Genomic DNA, 22,506 nt, shown 5'->3' on the forward strand with positions numbered 1-22,506 from the left:
TCTTTTCTAGCAAAGACTCTGACTTCCTGGTTAACATGAGGTTGTTCAAATACTACCTTAGGAACAGCACCAAGTGACACCGTGTGTGTCTCCTTGGAGACAAGCCTTTCTGGGATGAGTTCCATGAGCTAAGGCAGGGCCTGGCACCCGCGCTGCCCACTGGAGTGAAGCAGGGCTGTTGGGGGTGGGGAGTCAGGGGATGGCCTCGGAGCAGAGGAGACAAAGGGCTCTGGGCATGGAGGGGACCTGACAGGGGGAGAGAGATGCCGTCACTATGCTGGGGGCAGCACCTTGGCTCTGAAACTGGTAACTGGCAAGTAGATGCAATAGTAAATCATTTTCCAGACTAGAACTCAAGATGTCTAGAGGATAAAAGAAGGCACCGGACACCCAAATGAGGGCCCACAGAGGGTGTGAATCTCAGGAATGTGGAAGAGGCTCTGTTAGAGTAGAAACACCAAGTGATCAAGGGCTAGGAGCTGGTGCCGAACCTCAGAGGTCAAGCTGCCGCTGCTGCTCTAATTCTGCTTACGTCAGGCTGAGATTTGGCCCTGGAGGCCCCTCATAGGAGCTGAGTCTGTGCATGAAAGTGGGCACTTCCAACAGAGTGAGGAGGATGAGGAGCAGACAGAGCCTTGAGCACGATGGCTTCGTTCTGGGATCCTGGCCCCTTCACTGTGGTTTATCCCAAGGGGCTGCCTGGGGTGGCTCATAAGAACATGTGCTAGATGACTGCAGGTCTGCCAGCCGCGGAGCCCCAAGGGCGAGATCACCAACTGCAGGAGACCAAGCACGGGTTTCCAGAGGTGTCCACGGCCTGATCCCCAGAATCTATGAATAGGTGTTGCACAGCAAGGGAGAGTTACGGTTGCAGATGAATTACCATGTCTGACCTCTAGAATGGTAATATAATAAAACGGTGTGGTTTTTTTTTTATTATTTTTTTTATTTATTTATGATAGTCACAGAGAGAGAGAGAGAGAGGCAGAGACACAGGCAAAGGGAGAAGCAGGCTCCATGCACCGGGAGCCCGACGTGGGATTCGATCCGGGGTCTCCAGGATCGCGCCCTGGGTCAAAGGCAGGCGCCAAACCGCTGCGCCACCCAGGGATCCCTAAAACGGTGTGGTTTTAAGCCACTGACCGTGTGGTAATTTATTACAGCAGCCGCAGGATAGACACAAACCAACCAGGCCGCCCTCTCTGTGCAGTCCTCAGACCCACCTCGGGCGCCTCGCATGCAGCATGGGCAGCGCTGCCATCATCCATCCGAGGGGTGAAAGGTCTGTCTTTGTATCAGGGTCTTACTTCCCAAACACGACCTGGTGCTCTACTGTGCGAGCCTCTGGTCGGCTGCCGTCGATAGCAAGGTGAGCGCCTTCTCCCAGCGTGCGGCAGCCTGCACAGGTTAGCTCTTCTCAACCTCCGGCCCTGTGTCCTCTCTCTGCCCCACACAGGTTGTCCGGTGCTCTGCCGGGTGGGCCCCCTGTCCCTCCGCCAGCTGAGCCTTCCCTGCCACTGCCCCCTGCCCCGCAGGCCGCTCCGTCTTCCTGTTGCGGCTCTCCGTGGCCTCTTACCCAAGCACGATGCAGGCCCCGCGAGTCTCCAGAGTGTGTCACGGCTGCCGGACCTCCCAAGGCCTAGAGTGTGGGCCCCCCCCCTTTACTAGCAGGGGGCTTCCCCTCCCTCCGCCTCCTTTTCCCAATCCTACAGTGGGTATAATACTATGACTTCTAACGAGGGCTTTCCGTGATGATTAGATGAACTGTTTAAGCAATGCAAAATGCTCAATAAATCCTAGCTCCGTCCCCTCAGGAGATGCAGCTATTTATATTTACTCTTCTCTGAATGCTGTGCCATAGGATTTTGCACTTAAAATATCTTATGGTCTGTTGTCTAAGTCTGCTTCCCTTTGGTGAGTTTGCCTCACCCGTCGGTCCTTAAGCACTTCACAGAGTAACCACATCCCCACGCTCATTCCGAATTCCGCCACGTTCCATCCACAGGCTTCCCTGCCTTGTTTTCTCTATGATAGAAAGTGGCGGGAAAATGTAACTGCTATTCAGTCCCTACCTGAGGACAAGTACAAGCCTAGAAGTATGGGCTGGGGTGCAGGGTGGGGGGTGGAGAAGAATCAAAACAGCCACAGGAATCTGCCAAAACAAAACCTTAATCCAGGGTGATGGGGAGAGGGGGAAAGCTAAGAGAAAGAAGCAGGAGACCAGATTTGAACAGAGGTTAAGTTGGAAGATGAGAGAAACAGCCTGAATGTTCAAAAGGCTGGTCCCTGGGGATTTTGGGTGTGTGCTGGGCAGGGAGCTATTAGTAAAGTAGTGGACTCCACTGTCCAGGGTGTGGACTAGCTGATACCAGCAATCTTAAGAGGAAGAACAGTCGGTGCAGAGGCTGGGGTGGGGGCAGACATGAGCCAGGAGCCTGGAGCCGGGAAGATCTCAGGTAAGAATCCAGAGATGGGGAGGGAAGCTGAGTTGGGAATCCAAGGGCTGTCAGGTATGTCAGATGGGAGCAGAACAGAGCAAAGGCAGGGCTGAGTGGTTCTGCCAAATGCACTATTGTCTGTGGCTTCAGTTGCCCCCACCTCACGGAAGGCGGTGTGGCTTCTAACACTGAGCTCAAGTGATGCTTAACGGTTTGACACTGTTGCCTCTAGGAGTGGTTGCAGGATGTGGCTGCAGCTGCCTCTAAAGGGAGCTTCCCAATGAGTGGAGGCTCAGCCAGCTCCAGTCCCTCCGGGCTTTCTGGCCATCAATAGTCACACTGCATCGACCATGAGGCCTTCTGTGGGTGACTGACTCACCCAGCAAAACTGGCATTGTCAGCAGAAAATGTTCACTCTAGGTAATAGGAGCCATTTCTTCATCATAGTTGAAATTCCCTCATCTGGCTCCTGCCATAAAAGAATTCCAAACATGGAAGTTTTATTTCACTATTTTCTTAGCTTAATTCCTCTCAATAGATATCCCTCATCCTGGAAACACAAATGTGAATAAGACCCCTCTTGCCCTCTGGAGGCTCCCTATGGAGTAGGAGGCAACACGTACACTGGAATACAATAAACAACACCCCCGTGAAGGTCTTTAAATACAATAGGATATTGAAGAGTGGTTAAAGTAATTGTGGTTGAACTGTTCTGAGAAGAATTTAGGAGGAGAGCCATTTAAGTCAGGTCTTACTAACCTAACCAATGAGGATTGTTAGGGAAGGGTCTCAGTTTCTTAAAGGAATCCTTAATCTAGACCATGGTTTCTCAGCTCCGCAGTCTCGACCTTTTGTGTTGGGGCAGGGGCTGTTCTGTGCACCACCTGATGTTTAGCAGCGTCACTGGCCTCTACCCACTAGATTCCAGAAGAACCCCACTAGTTGTGACAATAAAAATATGTCTCTAGACGTAGTCAAATGCTTCCTAGGTGACAAATCTGACTCCAGGGGAGAACTGCTGATCTAAGTCAGGGATTAGCAAATTTGGGCCTGAGGACCAAATCTGACCTGCTGCCTAATGTATTACATGCAAGCCAGAAATGGTTTTTACGTTTGCAGTTGGTTTTAAAACAACTGAAAGAATATTTTGTGACACAGGGAAAATAAATAAGATTCCTATTTTAGTGTCCAAAAATAAAGTTTTATTGGAACACAAACACACACATTCATGAATGTTCGGTCAAGATGGATTTTGGGCTACAGTGGCAGAGTTGAATAGATGTGACAGGAACCATATGTTCCAAAAAGCCTAAAATATTTGCTACGTGATCCTTTACATGAAAGATTTGCTGCTGACCTCTGATCCTGATAATGAGTGATCTCGAGGAATAGGCAGCATGGAGAGAATGGTGCTGGCATGGGTTTGTATATAAAATGCAAGCATTTTCCTGGGCGGCACATACCTTTCAGGAGCAGGGGTGGCACCAAGACAGGGATCAGCAGGTAGATGTAACTGAGGGCAGAGGCAAGTTTGAGACATGCACCTTGGGGACGTACCCCAAGAATTGAGAATGAGGGGAACCCTTCCTCGTTAAGAGCAAGAAAGTTCTCCAGAAAAGCTGTAAGACTTGAGTGATAGCCAATGTCTCTACCAGGTCTAAAATCTTAAGACGTTTATGAAGACTAAACAGATGAGTATTACCTGGATTTTGCCAAAACCTTAGTATGTTTATAACTCCTGATTTTTAATTCCTAGTTGAACTCTATGATCCTACCTATATTAGTTTTCCTGGGCTGCTGCAACAAATTACCATAAACTGGGTGGCTTAAAATAACCGAAACTTATTCTCTCACAGTTTGGGGGGGTTAAAGATTGAGATCAAGATGTGGGCAGGGCCATGCTCTCTCTGAAGGCCCTAGGAAACAATCCTCCCTCGCTTCCTCCTGCCTCTGGGGGTTGCTGGCTTCCCTTGGTATTCTAACTTTATCGCTCCAGTCTCTGTTTCCATTGCTACAATCCCATCTTCCCTGTGTGTCACTATGTCCTTCCTCTTCGTGTAAAGACACCAGTTACTAGATTTGAGGCTTACCCTCATTTAGTATGACTCCATCTCAGCTTTACAAAGATCTTGTTTCCAAAGGGGTTCACATTCTGAAATTCTGAGTGCATATGTATTTGGCCAACTTCTTTTAAATGATGGCACATGACAAAGGTCATGGGCCCTGATACTCTGCTTGCTAGCTAGTATTTTTCCCCTCTTTCTCATGATAAACTCATTCAAACAAGATAATTGAAATAAGAATGAGACTTTCTTACTCAAAATTCTAAAGACGACATCATTTAGCCGTGCTTTAAAAATTTTTTTGAAGAGAATATAAATTATGTAATAGAAATCTGAAGCATAGGGAAAAAAAGAAACTGAAAACTACAGGTACTCCCCATTGTCTCCCATTAAACAAAGTGAAATTTTAAGATTAGCTGTAATCTAAATAGTTAGGTATTACATTTAGTATTAATAAGAAAATTAATTCGTGTTTGTGGCAGATGAGTTACTCATTCAAAATCCATTTGCTTCCTACATTCCCCAGACTTTGAATTGATTGTGTGTAGATGTAACATAGCATTACTTTAAAACCAGGCTACAAGACAGAGGAGAGCTGTTCAACTTGCATTAGACTTTGCAAGAACAAGAAAGATGTGTTTATTGTGATACTTCGGGGTTGTTTGTTATTGCAGGAGAGCCTAATCTATCCTGGTTGATTCATTGTCCCTTAAAGTTACTGTTTCACATATAAGCTTTTATGAATACATCTATCATTCTTAGCAAAAATGGATATTGAGCACTCTCTTTTATGTAATCCTCAGACATCATTGGCTTGACAGGAAATGGCATCAAACTTGGCAGTAACCTTTCTTTCATTTCTGACCCTTAAGAGTTGGAAGTTGCTGTAATGTGTGTATGTTTTAACAGCACTAGAAGATTGATAGCAAATACTTCTGCAGTGTGCTCCAGAGGCGTTACAGCATTATGGCTCTGTTGATGAATGTGTGTAGGACACTTCCTGGCACATAGTAGGCATTTAATAAATACTTGTTGAATAAGTGAAACTTGAAAGCACTGGAGAATAATGATAAGCATTTAAATATCTACAGCTTGGGGATCCCTGGGTGGCTCACCGGTTAAGCATCTGCCTTTGGCTTAGGGCGTGATCCTGGAGTCCCGGGATCTAATCCTACATCGGGCTCCCTACATGGAGCCTGCTTCTCCCTCTGCCTGTGTCTCTGCCTCTCTCTCTCTCTCTCTCTCTCTCTCTCTGTGCCTCTCATGAATAAATAAGTAAAATCTTTAAAAATAAATAAATAAATGAATGAATGAATAAATAAATAAATAATTTACAGCTTTATTTTTGAATGAAGTTACCTTGGTTATTTAAATTTCTGTTAAATATAATGCTCAAAGGCAGTGGTTTCTCAGCTTTATAGGAAGTGTCCTGCCTATCTGCTTGCCTGATTTAAAGAAACTTTTCTTTCCTAGTAAAATAGGTGAAATACAGAGTAATGTAGGTTATAAACAAAGGCTGTAAGGTAAACTCAGTTTTACAATCTGCTTATGCCTTTGTGAACTTTTACAAGTTATTTTAATTCTTTAGCCCTCCATTTCGTATTGGAAAGATAATGGTAATATTTAAATTTTAGAATTATTATGCAAAAAGGAGACATGAGTAATACTTAATATAGTCCTGCCACACCAGTAAGTGTTCAATGAGCCTATTATTGTATGTAAATATCTATAGGTGGGAACAAGCACAGACACATAGTCAATATTCATTATTTGCAAATTCTGTATTTTTGAATTTGAGAACTCACTAAGATTTCATTGTAACACCAAAATCAACATTCATGGCACATTAATGGTCATGCTCAAAGTGGTAAAAAATTTGAGTTGCCTCATGTGCATATTCTCTTTGGGGATGAACAAGGCAATACTCTGCATTTTGTTTCAACTTTCATACTGCAAATAAGTGTCCTTTTTGCAATCCATTTAGCACCAGGTTTTACACATTTTTGTGGTTTTTGTTGGTGACTTTGTGATTTAAAATGTCCTCTAAGGGTAGCACTGAAGTCTTGTATTTCTAAATCCAAGAAGGCTGTGATGTGCCTATGGCAAAAATGCCTGTGTTTAGGCATTTTCACTTAATTTATTTATTTATTTTCCAAATTTTTATTTAAATTCTAGTTAGTTAACATACAGTGCAATATTGGTTTCAGGAGTAGAATTCAGTGGTTCATCACCTACATACAACACTCAGCTTAATTTAGTTTAGGCATGAGTTATGTGTTGTTGACTTTGAGTTAAATGTTAATGAATCTAAAATGTATATTAAATAAGGTTTCTTTGAACAGATGCACACATAAAACAAGACTCTATATTGATCAGTTGATCAAAATGTGACCATAGGCTCACAAGAACTAAGCCTGAATTTCCCCTAGGGAGCAATGATTTGGTATTTGCTTATTCAGTGTTCTTTGGAGACTTTGTAAGGAACACGACTGTGAATAACAGGAATTGACTATATTGAAAGTTATATTCGTCACACTTATAAAAAATTTTCAAAAATCACTTAAAAATAAATAAAAACATAGAATATTATAAAGATCCTAGGGTGTGGTAAAACTATAATTGAGAGGGCAGACTCTAAATTAGTAATAAAATAAATGATCATAACTGATAATGTTAAAGATATTCTCTCAGAAACATCACATTCATTGTTTCACTTGCCTTTCATAAAACCATTCTCTCCACTTTACTGATAAGGGAACTGAGATGGCAGGGTAAAGTGACCCGCCTGATGCTATGTAGTAAAAATGACATAACTGGAAGTTGAATCCAGGGCCTCTGCTTGCACGTTCTGGGACCTTTCCTTCATCTCAAGGTGGTGACAAATAATGCTTCATAAAATTATCTACAGATTTTTGCTCACTTAATGAAAAGCACAGATCAGACTCTAAGGCTCTCACTAGGATGATCAGAAGCAACAAAGAGATATTTATAAACTTTAAATCAAGTATTTCTCATTTGTAGGAACAGTGTGGGAAAAGGAAACCATAAGCACTGATCTCGTCCACTCTGCTTGTCTTGTGTGTGTGTTTATCATATAGTCCTCTTCTGCAGTCTTGTTGGTTCTCTTCTTTCCTTCCTTATTTGCTGCTGAAAATGAGAGAGACAGAGCTTCAGAACTTTTCCATAAATTTCTATGCCAGACACGGAATTGCTTATTTGAGTTCTCTGTTGAATGAATAAAGATCAGGGTATTCTAGATCTGTTTGTAAGTTACATAAATTCAAATTTTAAATAATGTATGCAGTCCAGGTTCAATCAGCACCTCCTATTTGCATATAAGATTTCATACACTGCAGCAGTTCTATCATCTGAATCAGGTTATTTGGTTTGCCAGCATAGCCTGTCTAGATACTTGTTTTAATAGACGCAAACAATACTCTGTCAAACAGGCAAATCTTCATGGCAGTGTATTTTCTCTTAAGTTAGAAATGCTGGCATGTTCTAAGATGTCATTTCTAGATCAATGCATTTGTTCCGATGATGTCTTTGGCTTTTCTAATGCCTACAAGTACAACAAGTAATAAATTCATAGAATTGCAGAGCTAGAAGGTGTTTACCAGTCATTGTTTCAACCATCTCGTTTTCCTAATGAGGAAACAGGCCTAGAGAGGTAAAGCTATCTGGCTGGGATGATATAACAGTTGATGGCAAAGAGACTTCTTTTGTTTTGCAGTAATCTTTCCATGGTGTCATGCTGTCAGGAGAAAACATGTGAATCAGGCTGCTGTCATTCAGCAAATAGGGTTTAAATAAATTAGCAAAGTTAGGTGAGCTAACTTCTTATGGCCACTACTTTTGAACAGTGGATCACAAGAAGCTTGGAGCAATAATTAGATCAAGGCTGCTGTCTTTTTATTTTATATTTGATGACCAGTGAAACAAAGGATCAAAGATTGAATGGAATTAAAGATTTTAACAACGAGACTACTGCCTAGGTGATTTTCACAAATCCTTTAAAATAGTATAAACTCACTTTTCTTTTTTGGATGATCAAATAGTGGCATAAGATAGTTGATGATTTCAGCAGCTTTTATGATGTGGTTATACCTTTATTCCAGAAAGTGTTCTTTAACACATTTTTATGAAGACAATAAAATTGTCAGTTTCCTGTGCTTATACTGAAACTGACAATAGGAGATGTGGTCAGGGCTCGAAATCCATATACAGAATGCATTACTATTCAGAAACAACTCTGAGTGAAAGATTTTCTGGCAATAACTCTTAAATCAACTGTTAAAGATTAGAATCCTAATACCATCTAGTCTATGAAATTGAGAAGCTACTTGTAAAGTAAGCATTCTACCTAAAATAATTGGTAGCAAATGTCCCAGATTTTATTCTCATCCTTTGAAATATCTGTATATTTTAAATGGCAGCCTCAAAGGTTCTGTGTAACAGGTTAGTTTCTTTAATAATCAGGTACGATAAGTATGAATTACTGGATAGCACTTGAGTACAATAAATATCATATTCGTATTTTAGAAATCAGTATAAATTACTTCTGTCCTCTAGCCCTAAAGATGGTTTAGAAAGATAGTCTTGGTCATTCTCTAGGGTACCCTCTCCCTCTTCAGGGCCACACAAGGGCCTAGAGGCATGAAGGCACCCTCGAAGAAATCTCCCAGCCTGTGAGCTCTGGGTACTTTATGGTCACCAAGAATGCTGTTATGTGCTGGTCCACAGGCTGTAGGTGAGCCCTAGGGCTTCCTCAGAAGTGGGTCTCACTTACCTGTCTCCCTCACAGGCTGACATATTCCTTCAGGACAAGGACTTCCACTGATGGTTTCATCCCCTTCGTGCCAGGTGAGGCTGTGGAAAAGAAGGCCAAGTCTCCATTATGGACATTTCTGGGGGATGTCCTGCCCCCTTAGACATACTGCTTTTTTTTTTTTAAGATTTTATTTATTTTTTCATGAGAGACACACACACAGAGAGAGAGAGAGAGAGAGAGAGAGAGAGAGAATGGCAGAGACATAGGCAGAGGGAGAAGCAGGCTCCCGGTGAGGAGACTGATGTGGGACTTGATCCCAGGACTCCAGGATCACAACCTGAGCCAAAGGCAGATGCTCAACCACTAAGCTACCCAGGTGCCCTGACATACTGCTTTTAAGATGGCCAGGTCTCTATCCATGTTTGTAACTCTCTTTTTCCCAGCCCCTAATGAGCCAATCCCTTTCCTGATACCAGAAGGCACACCCTTCTTTGACAGTCAGATCCCTTTGCTCTTCAGATAGCCAACAGTTGATTTAAGAGTTATTGCCATTATCATTTATTCTGTCCTGGCGGGTGTGGGTGGGGGAAAGCCAGAGTTCAAGATTAGCCCTCATTTTGGTATGCAATGGAAAACACCCTTCATTTTTATGAAGTGAGTCTTTTGGAAAATAAGGCAATTAGTTAACTTCTCAATAGATTATTCTGCAATATAAATTGTTATGTAACACAGATGTCAAACCAGTTTATTTATCTGAAAGCTAGAAATGATAAACTTTTGTGTTTTCTTACTTTACTCTCAGCCTTCGGAGAAGCTGTTTATCTTGTGTAGGATTTCCTGCTAATTATCTGCTGAGCACACACTTATTGAGTCCTATGGCTGTCATTATAAATACATCTAGGTTTTCAAGAGGATTTTGACCACTTTTAGGTATGAATTGCAGCCATTCTTATTGTTGGTGATACTGGCTACAGGCATGGTCTGGGAGTTCTGAGTGCAGTCCTCAATGCTAAGAGATAAGGAGGTCTCTGGAAGTGTCCTCAGTCATTTGTAAGCATGATTGTTGTTCTATACCACCTGTTGAGATTTCATAACTGAGAAGCAGGAGACCGGGGTTAAAGGTGTACTCAGGAATTCCCACTGTAATTATATCTTGATTAGTGTAAAGTGCTAGTGATTATAATCTTTATTTTGCTTTTTAGTCAACAGAGCTGATGAAATCTTAATACCTGGACCTTTCATTTTCAATTAGTAAAACTCATACCAAGTGTGCTGCTGGACAGGGAAGCAAGAACTAACTCTGGCGTATATGTGAAGATTTTACTAGATCTTTCTTTACACAAAGGGAAGATCATTTTTAGTCAAAGTAAGAAAGATGTCCATACATTTTCGTCAGCCTGATGATTTAATATTCAAGAGTTTTGACTGAAAAAGGTGTTGTTTCATCCCATGCCTAGGATGGTGAATGAGTTATCCTGAGGAATTCACAGAATCCTGAGTTACCACCTTATCCACCTCTGTTTCCAGCAAGATTCCATTTAACTCTCGTCCCATCATCTGGCTCTCTCTTTCACTGCTGGGTATTAATAATGCTCTTATTCTACAAACTTTCCTCAGCTGCCCACCCTAGGGGGCAGTAAACATGTCTTAATGTCATGCAACAGCTCCCTTAAGCTTCTTGTCTTCTAAGGGCCTACCGTTCAGGCTCAGTCTGTTTTTCCTTTTTAGCAGCTTTGGAAAAACAGCTGGCCATCAGTCTAAATTCTATAATCCTCTATGTGTCTCAAGTGTTATTAAGTAATGCTTCAGCTTCTCCTCTTCTGGCTAATCCCAAATCCTTTAACTATTACTCAGACACCTTTCTTCCTTAAGCCACCACCTCTCTGGCAACATCTTCTCTCTACTTCCTGACATTCTACAATCCATCCTGGATTGCTTTGAAAGAATCTTAGATTGCTGTAGTCACTATACACTTCTGACCAGATACATGAACATTTCATGACCAGCAGGTGAGCTTTTCAGACTTCCTCTTCCCACACACCCCCTTGTCTCATGCTCATCATCTTCCCAGTCTCTTTGAGGGCAGCCCCTGCATCCATTTTTCAGAACTGATGTCCGTATGGGACAAGGGAAAACATGAAGTAGGAATTAGGAGATCTGGGTTCCGGTTTTCATTTTCTCTATGGCCAGGATGTCTGGGAACCAACTTCTCATCAGGCACAACAAAGATAATGAGGTAGAATCATTAGCCTCATTTTACTTTAGGAAATATTCTCACTATGGTTAAAGTAACCTTATCCTGAGTTATGTCTCATTTGGTATTATTTCAAAACCTTTTATTTTCTCTATATCTGTTGCCTTTTATAATTTTTTTGAGTAAATAGGCTTCTGTAGAATTAATGCAACTTAATAAAATGGTTCGTGAATTAAAAGTATTTCCATTCCAAAAAAAAAAAAAAGTGTTTCCATTCTGGATTTCAAGCTGCACAAGGGCTGGTCTTGTGTGCTAATGTGGAACATGATGCCAGTGCAGAGTTGAATGAATGAAACATACAAATACAGTTACCTCAGAAGATTGAAGTAAAGTGAGGTCCATGCCAGCTGTTGTCTGATCCTTCCTAACCCTGGCTGCACAATAGAAGCACCTGAAAAGCTTTAGAGCCTGCCATAGCTCAGCTCCACCTCCAGGGGTTCTGATTTAATTGGCCTGTGATGGGGCCTAGAATCCATCAGTGTTCAGTGACTCCCAGGTGGTTATAACCCTTCCCAGGGCTGATAGCCACTGATTCTAATCCAGTGCTTTCCAAATTCAATTTGCATGCCAGTCACAGGAAACTCTCCTAAATGTCAATTCTCATCTAGTGGTCCAGGGTGGACCTGAGATTTGCATCTCCAATAAACTGCCAGGTGATGTTGATGCTCTTGGTCTGTGGAGCACACTTGCAGTTGCAAATTTTAAGCAGCATCACCTTCATTAGCTGTTAATGGCACCCTTGTCCTAAAAATTCTTCAATAGGAATCATTTATATTCTCTCTCATGCACTCCCTTTTGGCTGTGTCTTCATGGCAACAATGGAGTATGCAATTTGTGGTCAAGCCATGGTTAAATGAATGATTATGGATGATACATTTAAATAATTCAGGCTCTGGGATGGCCTCTATTTCCCCAGGGACTAAATTAACCTAATGATTTTCTAACATTGATTTGCAAAGTCTTATCTAGCCTAAAACCTTTTCTTTATTTGCAATTGTCCTTTGCCCACCAACTTCATTGCTTAATATGAGAAGCAGTGGTAGAGAGCAAAGTAGCTCCATCTGTCTTAGAAGACCTCAGGAAGTTCTAGAATTGCTTTATGGTTTTATAGACCTGACTCAGAATAGCATAGAACCTTCAGATTTAGCAGTTTCCAATTAATAAAAAGTACTTTGTTTCTAGGTTAATTAAATCCAATAGATACATGCAAAAATATGCATAGCTAATATTCAAATTCATTTAGTTTTAAATATGGAAGTAGAGGCAACTTTTGTAAACCTGAAAACTGTGGGTTATTACAACAATGTGACTTTTAGGGATCTATGCTTAAGGTCACTCAGGTTGAGTGACTGGGGAAGCATGCTAGCTTAGGGTGATGTAGAGATATACATGTTCTCTTCAGGGGACAATGTCATTACTAACTTCTCTAAAATTACTTCTAAGATTTCAGCTTCCTTCAGCTCAAAAAGGCCACCCTCTCTCTCTCTGTCTACCTCTGAACTTAGCCTGTACTTTATATCTGCTGTGCTTCTGGAACCGGTTGCTTTTTTCGTCTTTGAATCCTGCATAAATATTCATAGGATGTAAGAAATGATCCAGGAAGCTGGCTCTCTAGTTGAATAGCTGATGCTGCTGGATAAGTAAATTATTCCCAACTGTGAGCATGGGGTATAGGTTAGGTGAAATCGGGATGGTGGTGGCAGAAGGAAAGCATAAAAGCTGATACCAGTCCTCAGGTTTCAGCTCACCAACCCTCCCCTCTCAGCCAACACTGTCTGATCTGGATAATGCCCTCCAGCTCCTCCAAGTATGGCATCTGCTGGCGTGGGCATGGGAGTCTCAGTAAATCAATGAATCCCCGCCAGGGAAATCCACTCTGCCCTCTGAGACTCTGCCTCTTGTCTGAGGTTCATGAGGAAAGGCTTTTCCAGAAGCACCCAATTAGCAGACCATTGATACTTGCTCAAGCAATAAGTAAATATAGTAGGGTGATGTCATAATTCTTAGTGTCCCAACAACTTAATAAATATTTATGTCCTAATAACTCAGCCAGCATATATTGAAGGAAAAGTTGACATTTGTATTTCATCCTTGAACAACCACATTTACTAATGGATGCATTTGCCTATTGGACACTGTATAACTTCTCAAATCTTTGGATTAGATTGGACATTGTCACCTTTGTGTCCTGTTCCTCATTGGTTGGCTAGATGGATTAAAGGTAGGCAGCAGCCTCCAAAAATCCAGGTTCACAGGAATATGAACTCATTCAAAGGACTGTCGCATCTAATGTTGAAATCATGAACTTCATTAAGATAGTGGTTCCTATGGTATTAAATGGATGTCTCTATGGTTTTCTCACAATTTTAAATAATCTTATGGATCCCCTGCATCATCCTCTGGTACCTCTGCACAGAGTTTGGGAACTATGGCCTTAACCAAAGATTCTGAGTTTAAATTCAGAGGGAGCAAAACACCTTAACTGAATCATGTTTGAAGACCAAACACCATGAAAGCATTATACCCATAATGAACAGGTGTTTTTAAGATCAGTCTGTACAGAGAGGATGTTCTCCTACTAGCAGAATTTCCTAAACTAAAATCCCTTCTCTTACACAGATAGCTTTATAGAGCATAAACTGTTCCCCTCATTCAACAAGGGTTTATTTAACACATACTATGTGCCAGGGCTGGTTCTTTAGACCTAGGATATATCAGTGGACAAAATAGTGCAAGATTCTGTCCTCATGGAACCTACATTCTACATCCTCTGTTTTCAACACCTGGAAGAATGTGGAGTGTTGCAGCCTTAGGATCCTTTTGTCAAACAACATGAGAAAATTATAAATGGACTTGCATCTTCTCTAAAGTTCCGTTTAATGGCTCATTTTCAAAGATTGGGATTTTGCAGGAAACAGGCATACTGAAGATATTTAGAACCTAATCAGTGACTGAAACTAGGGGGAATTATTCTATATTAATGAAAATCAATGATCTATGAATCTATATTAATGAAGACTGATGATATATAAATGTAGTGTGGGTGAGGAAGCAGTTCCTGTTAATAGGCTGATTATAATTAGAGTTTTGATACAAAATTGAATTGGAATGATGGTTCTGTTAAGTCATCCTCGCCTTTGTTTATTCTCAGGAAGTGTTTAATAGCATGTATTTTGGGACATGAGATATTTTGCAGTGTTCTTTAATTTCCTTCATGGCATAAAAGAAAAAGCACATGGATTTTTCTGTCTTGCAGCCTTGGATAGCGGAACTCACTTCCAAACATATGAGAAGGAAGAGTGTTACTTCATTTTATCTAAATAATGAAAGTGATTTTTGGGTCTGCCATACAGTGGGAAAACAGCTTTCCTCTGTATCTTTTGGAGAGAAATAGGAGAAGCGTGGGCTTTTACATCATATTCTGACAGAGCTAGGTTTTTTCCCAACACATTTTTCCCCAAATCAACAATAAATTAATAAATAAATCACTGCAAATAAAATCTGTGATTTAATTTAAGACCTGGTTGTGGCACCACACGTCCCCTAAGCAGTGTTTTCTCCACTTTGCACTAAAACAACTTAGCATGAAATGTGGCCTATATGTAAGTTGTAAAATAAAAATGTTTTCCCTCTGCATCAGAGTGTATATCCTCTAGTACTAAACAAATCACTATAATCCACAACTAAGAAATAACCATTGCTAAAAATTTGATTTATAGCTTTCTAGTCTTTATATAGTTTTAAATAGATGGGTGTATGTAATTTAATAACAAGTAATTAGGTTTGCACCCTACATATAAACACATCTTTAGTTTGCATTATATCCTGAGCATTTCTCCAGGTCACTAAATATTTTTTCTAAAATGTGCTTTCCTTTGCTGCATGGTATTTCAGAGTATGGATGCCTGCAATTTATTTAATCTATCACCACATATGAACATCTAACTTGTTTTTAACCCTATAAAGTCTAACAAAATCATTCAAGATTTAAAATGTAGCTCTCATAAGCCATTTATGAAAGCATGAAAATCCACCAAATTGATATTAACGGAAATTTGTTAGTCCTTTTCTTTCTTTACTCATTAAATGTTCATAGAATATCTGCCATCTACACAAGAGGCCCTGTCCTCTGCTAGAGATATAAAAGAAATGTACATCTTGAGCCCCGACTTTGCAGTTTATATCCAGTTGAGGCATTTACTTGCAGAAGAGGCTGGAATTCTGAGCTGTCCATCCACACTGATAGCCATCTCCCCAGCCAGGCACCAAGTGGCCCATTCAAATTTAACTGTCAACAGCATTTGCAAAAAAAAAAAAAAACAAAAAAACAAAACAAAGCAAAACAAAACAAAACCCAGTGATACTTGCTAAAGGATTCCTACTATCATTAATTTGATTTAGAGTAGGAAAAAAAATAGAGAAAAAGGAAAGGCAGTTGATCATAGGCAGTGGAAATTAGAAAAATTGTTTTAGAGAAAAATGAGTATTTCCAAATAATCCCTGCTGAGAACGGATGTTGAAGCCTAGAAAATGTGTTCTGACTCTATAGTTAATCTATTTGTTTATTTGGCCTATCACTTCCTCAGCATCATTAGAAACTAGTTGGCATTAAAATATGGCGCTGGTCTTTGAGTCAAAAGATCTGGTCATTGTCTTTGCTGCTTATTTAATTAAGGGTCCCTGTGAGAGCTGACTTATCTCCCTGAACCTCAAGCTGCTTCACTGGTCAAATAGGAATTGGGAACAACTTAAAGAAGAAAAGATATGGAAGAGACAGAATGGAGTAAACCTCACTATAGCATACAAACTGAATGAATTAATATTATGGATAAGAATGCCTTAGATGAGAAAGCCATGGGCTTTAAAAGAAGTAAATTCCTAAAACTATTTCTTTTTTTTTTCCCTAAAACTATTTCAATAACCCCCAAGTCTTTTGTGAGAATGGATTAATTTTTGTTAGCCTAAAGCCTTGAAAGCATCCGGAATGAGTGAAAGAGGGAGAAAGAAAAGGACATGGGAAAAAGGGAGAGGAGAGATGGCGGTGGGGGGGGTGGGGGAGAAAGAGAGAGAGAGAGAGAGAGTAGCGATTGTCAGTGAAAGCTGCATGTTTTTGGTTTGAAGGCACCCTGAGGCCATATTCCAGAGGGCAGACAGGCAGGTGAGAATACTATTGCCTGCTGACTGCGTTACTCCCTTCTCTGGCTATGGACACCCACATGGAAAAGCTGACGAGTAAAGCTTTGAGATATATTGATAGAGCCTGTCTGGTTGGTTGAAAGAGTACTTGTTCTAGTTTCCCAAGCAGTTATTTCCAAAATTTTTACTAATCCCTTTCTTCAGTGTGATGTTAAATCAGTTCTGACCCCAGAAGCTAGGGTGACCAACTCATTGCAGTTTGCCTAGGATTTTCCCTGTTTTAACACTGAAAGTCCTATGTCCTAAGAATATTCTCAGTGCCAGGCAAACTGGGATGGGTGGTACCAAGCCAGAAGCTTGGAGTGTTGAGTTCAGATGCTGTGCTAAACGAATCAGAGTAAATGGCTTCCTGTTTGAAAGTAAAATTTCCAGAATGATGTGCATAATTTGAATTCTTTAAAATACATAGAAATAGACCACCCCAGCTAATAGACAGAAGTTTGAAATAATACTGACTTTCGGTATATCCAGTTGAATCCAAAAGATAGGGAGATTGGGGCGTGTGTCTATAATTTGCCATGTTGCCTTTCGCAATTTAGCCTTTACCTCCCCACACTTCCACCCAGAATCTTGCCACTGGGTTGCTAGTGTTTATATTTATATTGACTAGTACTCAAGCCCTAAATGACACAATTTAGAAAAAACAAGAAAACTCTGCACTTTATTCACTTCTAATGCAAAGAGCATCCATCCATCCATCTAGCTATTCACTCATTTAGCAAAAGGCATGAGATATATACATTATGTGAGTGCCACCATGCAACTGCTGACTCATGGGGAGTCTGGTTATACATGTTACATTACAGAGTTGAGGAAGTGTTCTGAGAGAGGCACACACCAGGTGTTCTGAAAGTATTTTTGTCCTTAGATCAACTAAGGTTATCCTACCAGGAAGAAACAAATATAGGACAGAGATGCATATTATTCTACACTATTACTCAAGACACCTTAACCAACAGTGTATAAATAGCTATTGAGAACTTGCTTCTTGACAAACATTATACAAGATGTACAAGCGATATTGAAAATGATTCCCATTTTCAGGTGATGATTCTTAGAAATCAAGTTTTGGAGACTGACTTGTTTCAGTCGTCTCAAGCATTAGAACAACAAATTTATTTTAGTCCCTCTGAATTGGCTACAGATCCATGATCTTCTGTTCAAAATACTGGGAACTGAGTGTGTTTTGAGAATCAGAAATTTTAGGGCTTTAGATTTGTAATTAAGTACATATACCATATATTATATTTCAACAGATCTAAGACACGACTCCATGTTTAGAGACATTAATAATTCTATTGCAACATGTATGTATGTTTACACTGATTATATTATACATATTATATATTTTACTTTACATTTTATTTACTTATTTTTATTTAATTTATTTATAAATTTATATATACACTTACATAAGTATATATGTAAAACACTTATATAAGTTATATATATATAAGTTATATATATATATATATATATAAAGACTATACATAGCCTCTTCTGAATTCAGGTCCAGTTTTAATAAAAAATGAATCATGAAGGAAAATTGAATTGTAGATGGTTTTAATTTTTTTCTGAATTGAAACAAAGAATTATGGACATGTATGAGAGAAGATAGCACACACCAAAATATCTAGTATTGAAGTGTAATATTATGATCTAATTTCCCTTATACATGCACACATATACTCATAGGTGTACACAACTAAGATTATAAGGCACTTTTAAGAAATGTCAAATGAATTGTTCAGTTAGTAAATGCTTTGAATTTAGAGGTGAGAGAACTATTTCTTGTTTTGGTTGTCAAGGTCTCAGGTCTCACAGAGCAAATGGAACTGAACAACACCCCGCAGGGCAGGTGTTTAGCTAGGAGGAGAGGGATGGTAGATCAGGCTGCGAATGGTGCCAGTCCAAGGTAGGCAGTCCAGTGCCTCTGCAGCTCAATGTGTACATGAGTTTCTGCTTGGGACAAGGGGTCAGAATTGTTATTTAACTTTTATAATATTAATTTATAACATGCTGCTATTTTATAGCAACTTTTTTATATCTTGGAGAAATGGAGAAATTGATCAGGGTTTTAAAAATGCCAAGTAATTATTATTTCCTTCTGCCTCATAGATAAAGAGGTGGCATTTCAGTTATTGTCTACAAAATAATTGGCCCTGTTGCTGTGGGATGTAACATGTGACTTTCTTTAATGCAAAGATCGAGGGAGACTATTATATAGCCATTTTCAGACAAAATCTGGCAATATTTGTATTAGTGCTTCTCAACATTGGCTGTACTTTGGAAACATGGATCAGATAGTGTGGGAGGATGCACTGGAGCATCCTGACATTTGGCTCCTACCCTGAGATTCTGATATAATTGAACAGAATTGGTCTGGGGGACAGCCTGAACATGGAGATTTTTTAAAGCTCCCCCTGGGGAAAAAAAAGCTCCCCCTGAGTTTAATGTTTACCCAAGGTTGAAAACTACTGGTTTTGATGAATGAACTCTTGGTTTTAAGTTATACATAGAGGAGATAAAGTCAGTATTTAGCTAACTATTTTTGCAATTAGAATAAACACATAAAGCATGAAATTTAAATAAAAATGAACTATACATCAACTAAAATGTTTTGTCATAAATGTGTTTTCGAACCAAACAATAATCTTTGCCCTACTTTGTATTCATTCTATTAGAATAATATACTTTTGCCAAAGAACTATGGTTGTTATGATCCATGCTCACACACAGATTTAGCATTATTATCTGGAAACTGCTCTTCCCATATAACATTATTTGGTTTTATCAAAGCCATAAAAGAGAGAGAAAGAGACAGTGACAGAGGGAGCTTCTATAATTCGTTCCATCCTCACACAATGGGTTTTAAAGAGATGGTGACCCTGAATTTCAACCTTGTGGAAACCAGAGACATCAGAGATTTACCAAAGATCACACAGCTCAGTGAGTGATGGAGTACAACCCAATCTTGATTTCTGACTTTGAGTCAAGGTAGTTTCCACTCCCTCATGTTGCTGCCTTTGTTTGCCCTTAAGGAAATATAAACTGGGTTGAGACTGGTGACAGAAATAGGGGCATAAGAAAAATTAAACTTTGGAGCTGTACACTGGGTAATAGAATTATTAAGGAGAAGAAGCTACAATACAGATGCAGCATTAACTTACAATTTCTTGTGTGAAAGATAAGATTATCTTATTTGATATTCTATTGTGCATCATTCCTGCCAGAAATGAAATGTAGACTATCAATAGGTAAAATTGACCTCAGATGTTTTTAGGGCCCAGTTTAGAGAAAAATAAGTTATGCATCAAGAGTCAACATTCATTCTGATTGCAAACATTTGATATGTTTTCGATTGTCATAAAAACAATAGATGGATGTAAATCCTCAGAAATTGATAAAGTTGCAGGAAACTTTGAAAGTAAGATCTAATTTCCTTCAGAAAAGTAGATAGAAGTCCTTTCGCATACAGGTCAACTGAGTATTTGTAGCTTTTACTAGCATTTCTAAGTCATAGCAGATGATATTGGGTGGCTGCTGGGGTGGTATGGCCCACTTTTAAACTTTATTTTCACATGGTGATATATGACTGAATCTGACAATGTGAATTTTAGGAGACATACTATTTCTCTAAGTCCCTATAGAGATAATACCATTTAGTTTCATGTAAGCTAGCTAAAATCTCTCTATCTGATGAAATCTCTGGATAGAGAAGAAAAGACTTATTCAAGATATTGCCATAATACCAGTCATTTCTTGAATCAAAATGTTTTTTTAGCAAGTATTTATTTGTATATTTGTTATTTAATTTGAAAAAAAAAGCCCACATAAAACTGATTTGAAAATTGGGAAATTGATTGAAATTTGAGGGAACTGAGTAAGTGTTTACTTAACTTGTTGTTGAGGTTCCAGATTTCAGCTTTTCCTTGCAATAACCCTAATGTTCATGGTTTTGCCAGCTGCACTCCACATTACAGGGTAAAGACCAATAGAAAGTATTCTATATTGCATTATGACCAATGGACCATATGAGAATTTAAATTGCTTCTTCTTTTGAAAATATTTGGATTAGAACCTTTATCCAAAATTAAATTAAATCTATATAAAGCAAAGATGACTGAGGTCTAGAAAAATATATAAATTTGCTTATTGTAAAATTGCTTATTAGAAGTATGTAAAGAGTCTTTAGAGGTAGGTATTGTAAGGAACATTAGCTTTGGAAATTAAGGATTTGGTTTGGAGTGCTGCCTTTACCATAACTACATTTGTCACCATCAGTGAACCATTTGGCATCTCTCCAGCCCATCATGTAAGAAATGGAACAGGAATCCAAGTCATGGTTATTATAAGGATGAAAGCAAATTGTACGTTGTATGCAGAAGAAAAAGTTATTTTTACTTTTTGTTGGTAAACTCCTTCAAGTTAGGTTCTTTTTTGTTTCTGGGCCAAAATTCACTGAAAGCTCAAAATGGAATGTGTTAAATTAATAGCAGGGGCTGTGCAATCTCAAAATAGTGATATTATGCCTTTTCAGTTTAGATAAGCAACATCAGCTCTATACTGTTTGTCATTTGGTCTTTTAAAACAATATTGTACTTACAACAACAATTTTAGCAGGTATGGGTTGAAAATAACAATCACAGTAAACAGAAGAAACTGACAACAAAATTAGCAGGATTTTGTCAACTGGTACAATCTTTGTCACTGAAAGATCTGCTTCTATCACTTAGGAAAATTCTTATTTATTGACTATTTCCAATTGTAACACACAAATGTCTAATTCATCCATTCAGAATCTTTCAAGCCATCATTGTTCAATGTTTATTTCAAGTTTTGGCTGCAATTTGTTGAATGGATCTGTCCGTTACCTCCAAGAGTTTATTTTTGAAAGTCTTACTTTTTTCCTAATGGGTGATCTCCTGAACCATCAGATTTAAGCATAGCAATGTGAGAAATCTAATCTCAATAAATTAGGAATTTTCAGTTGTATCTCAGCTTCAAAAATGCAGGCTGGCAAAGATAATTTTCCTGCTTTCAGTAAACTCTGGATTTCAAGCTCTAGAATGAACATGAGACTCATCCATCTTAGAATATTGAAGAGAAGTGTACTCAGTAACGAACTAACCTGGCCTGTGGTTCTCTCTGGTTATTTTCCTTCACAGCAACACCCCTGAACTCACTTAAGCCTCCGAGGGTGGACACTGCTCCAGTGGTCGCATCTCCCTATCAAAGACGAGATTCAGACAGATACTGTGGACTCTGTGCAGCCTGGTTTAACAATCCTCTCATGGCCCAGCAACATTACGATGGCAAGAAACACAAAAAGAATGCAGCAAGAGTTGCTTTATTAGAACAACTTGGGACAACTCTGGACATGGGGGAACTAAGAGGTAAGCGAAACTCTTAATTTCTGCCACAAAACTGGGCTGTCTGAGAAAGGTTGTCTTCACAGATTGCATTGGTTACTAAGGAAAAATCCAGGCTCATCTAAAAGAAATAGATGGAAAGAGAAATGAGCAGAGAACTAGCTTCATTTTTGTAATCTCCTTCATTTCAAACTCTTTGTTATTTCCATATTTTTATTGAGTATTTTTCAGATTGAAGCCACTCATATATGAACTAGATATTTTTCTTCTGCTTTACCTTTTTTTAAGGGGGGCAGGGGCAGAGAGAGAATCTCAAGCAGGCTCCATGCTCAGTGCAGAGCCCAACACGGGGCTCAATCTCACAACCCTGAGCTGATGACCTGAGCCAAAAGCAAAAGCCAAATGCTTAACT

The 22,506-nt window shown here is 39.5% G+C and overlaps 1 protein-coding gene across 2 annotated transcripts in view; it reads left to right on the plus strand.

Moving 5' to 3' along the window:
* ZMAT4 (zinc finger matrin-type 4) overlaps nt 1-22,506 on the plus strand; it is a 335,088-nt gene that overhangs the window by 187,067 nt on the left and 125,515 nt on the right. For both annotated transcript variants that reach the window (XM_025993639.2, XM_025993641.2), the window contains exon 5: nt 21,891-22,118. In XM_025993639.2, the coding sequence (XP_025849424.1) occupies nt 21,891-22,118 (228 nt within the window). The remainder of the gene's footprint in view (nt 1-21,890; nt 22,119-22,506) is intronic.

Source organism: Vulpes vulpes, chromosome 7, assembly GCF_048418805.1.
Source record: "Vulpes vulpes isolate BD-2025 chromosome 7, VulVul3, whole genome shotgun sequence".
NCBI classification, from domain to species: domain Eukaryota; kingdom Metazoa; phylum Chordata; class Mammalia; order Carnivora; family Canidae; genus Vulpes; species Vulpes vulpes.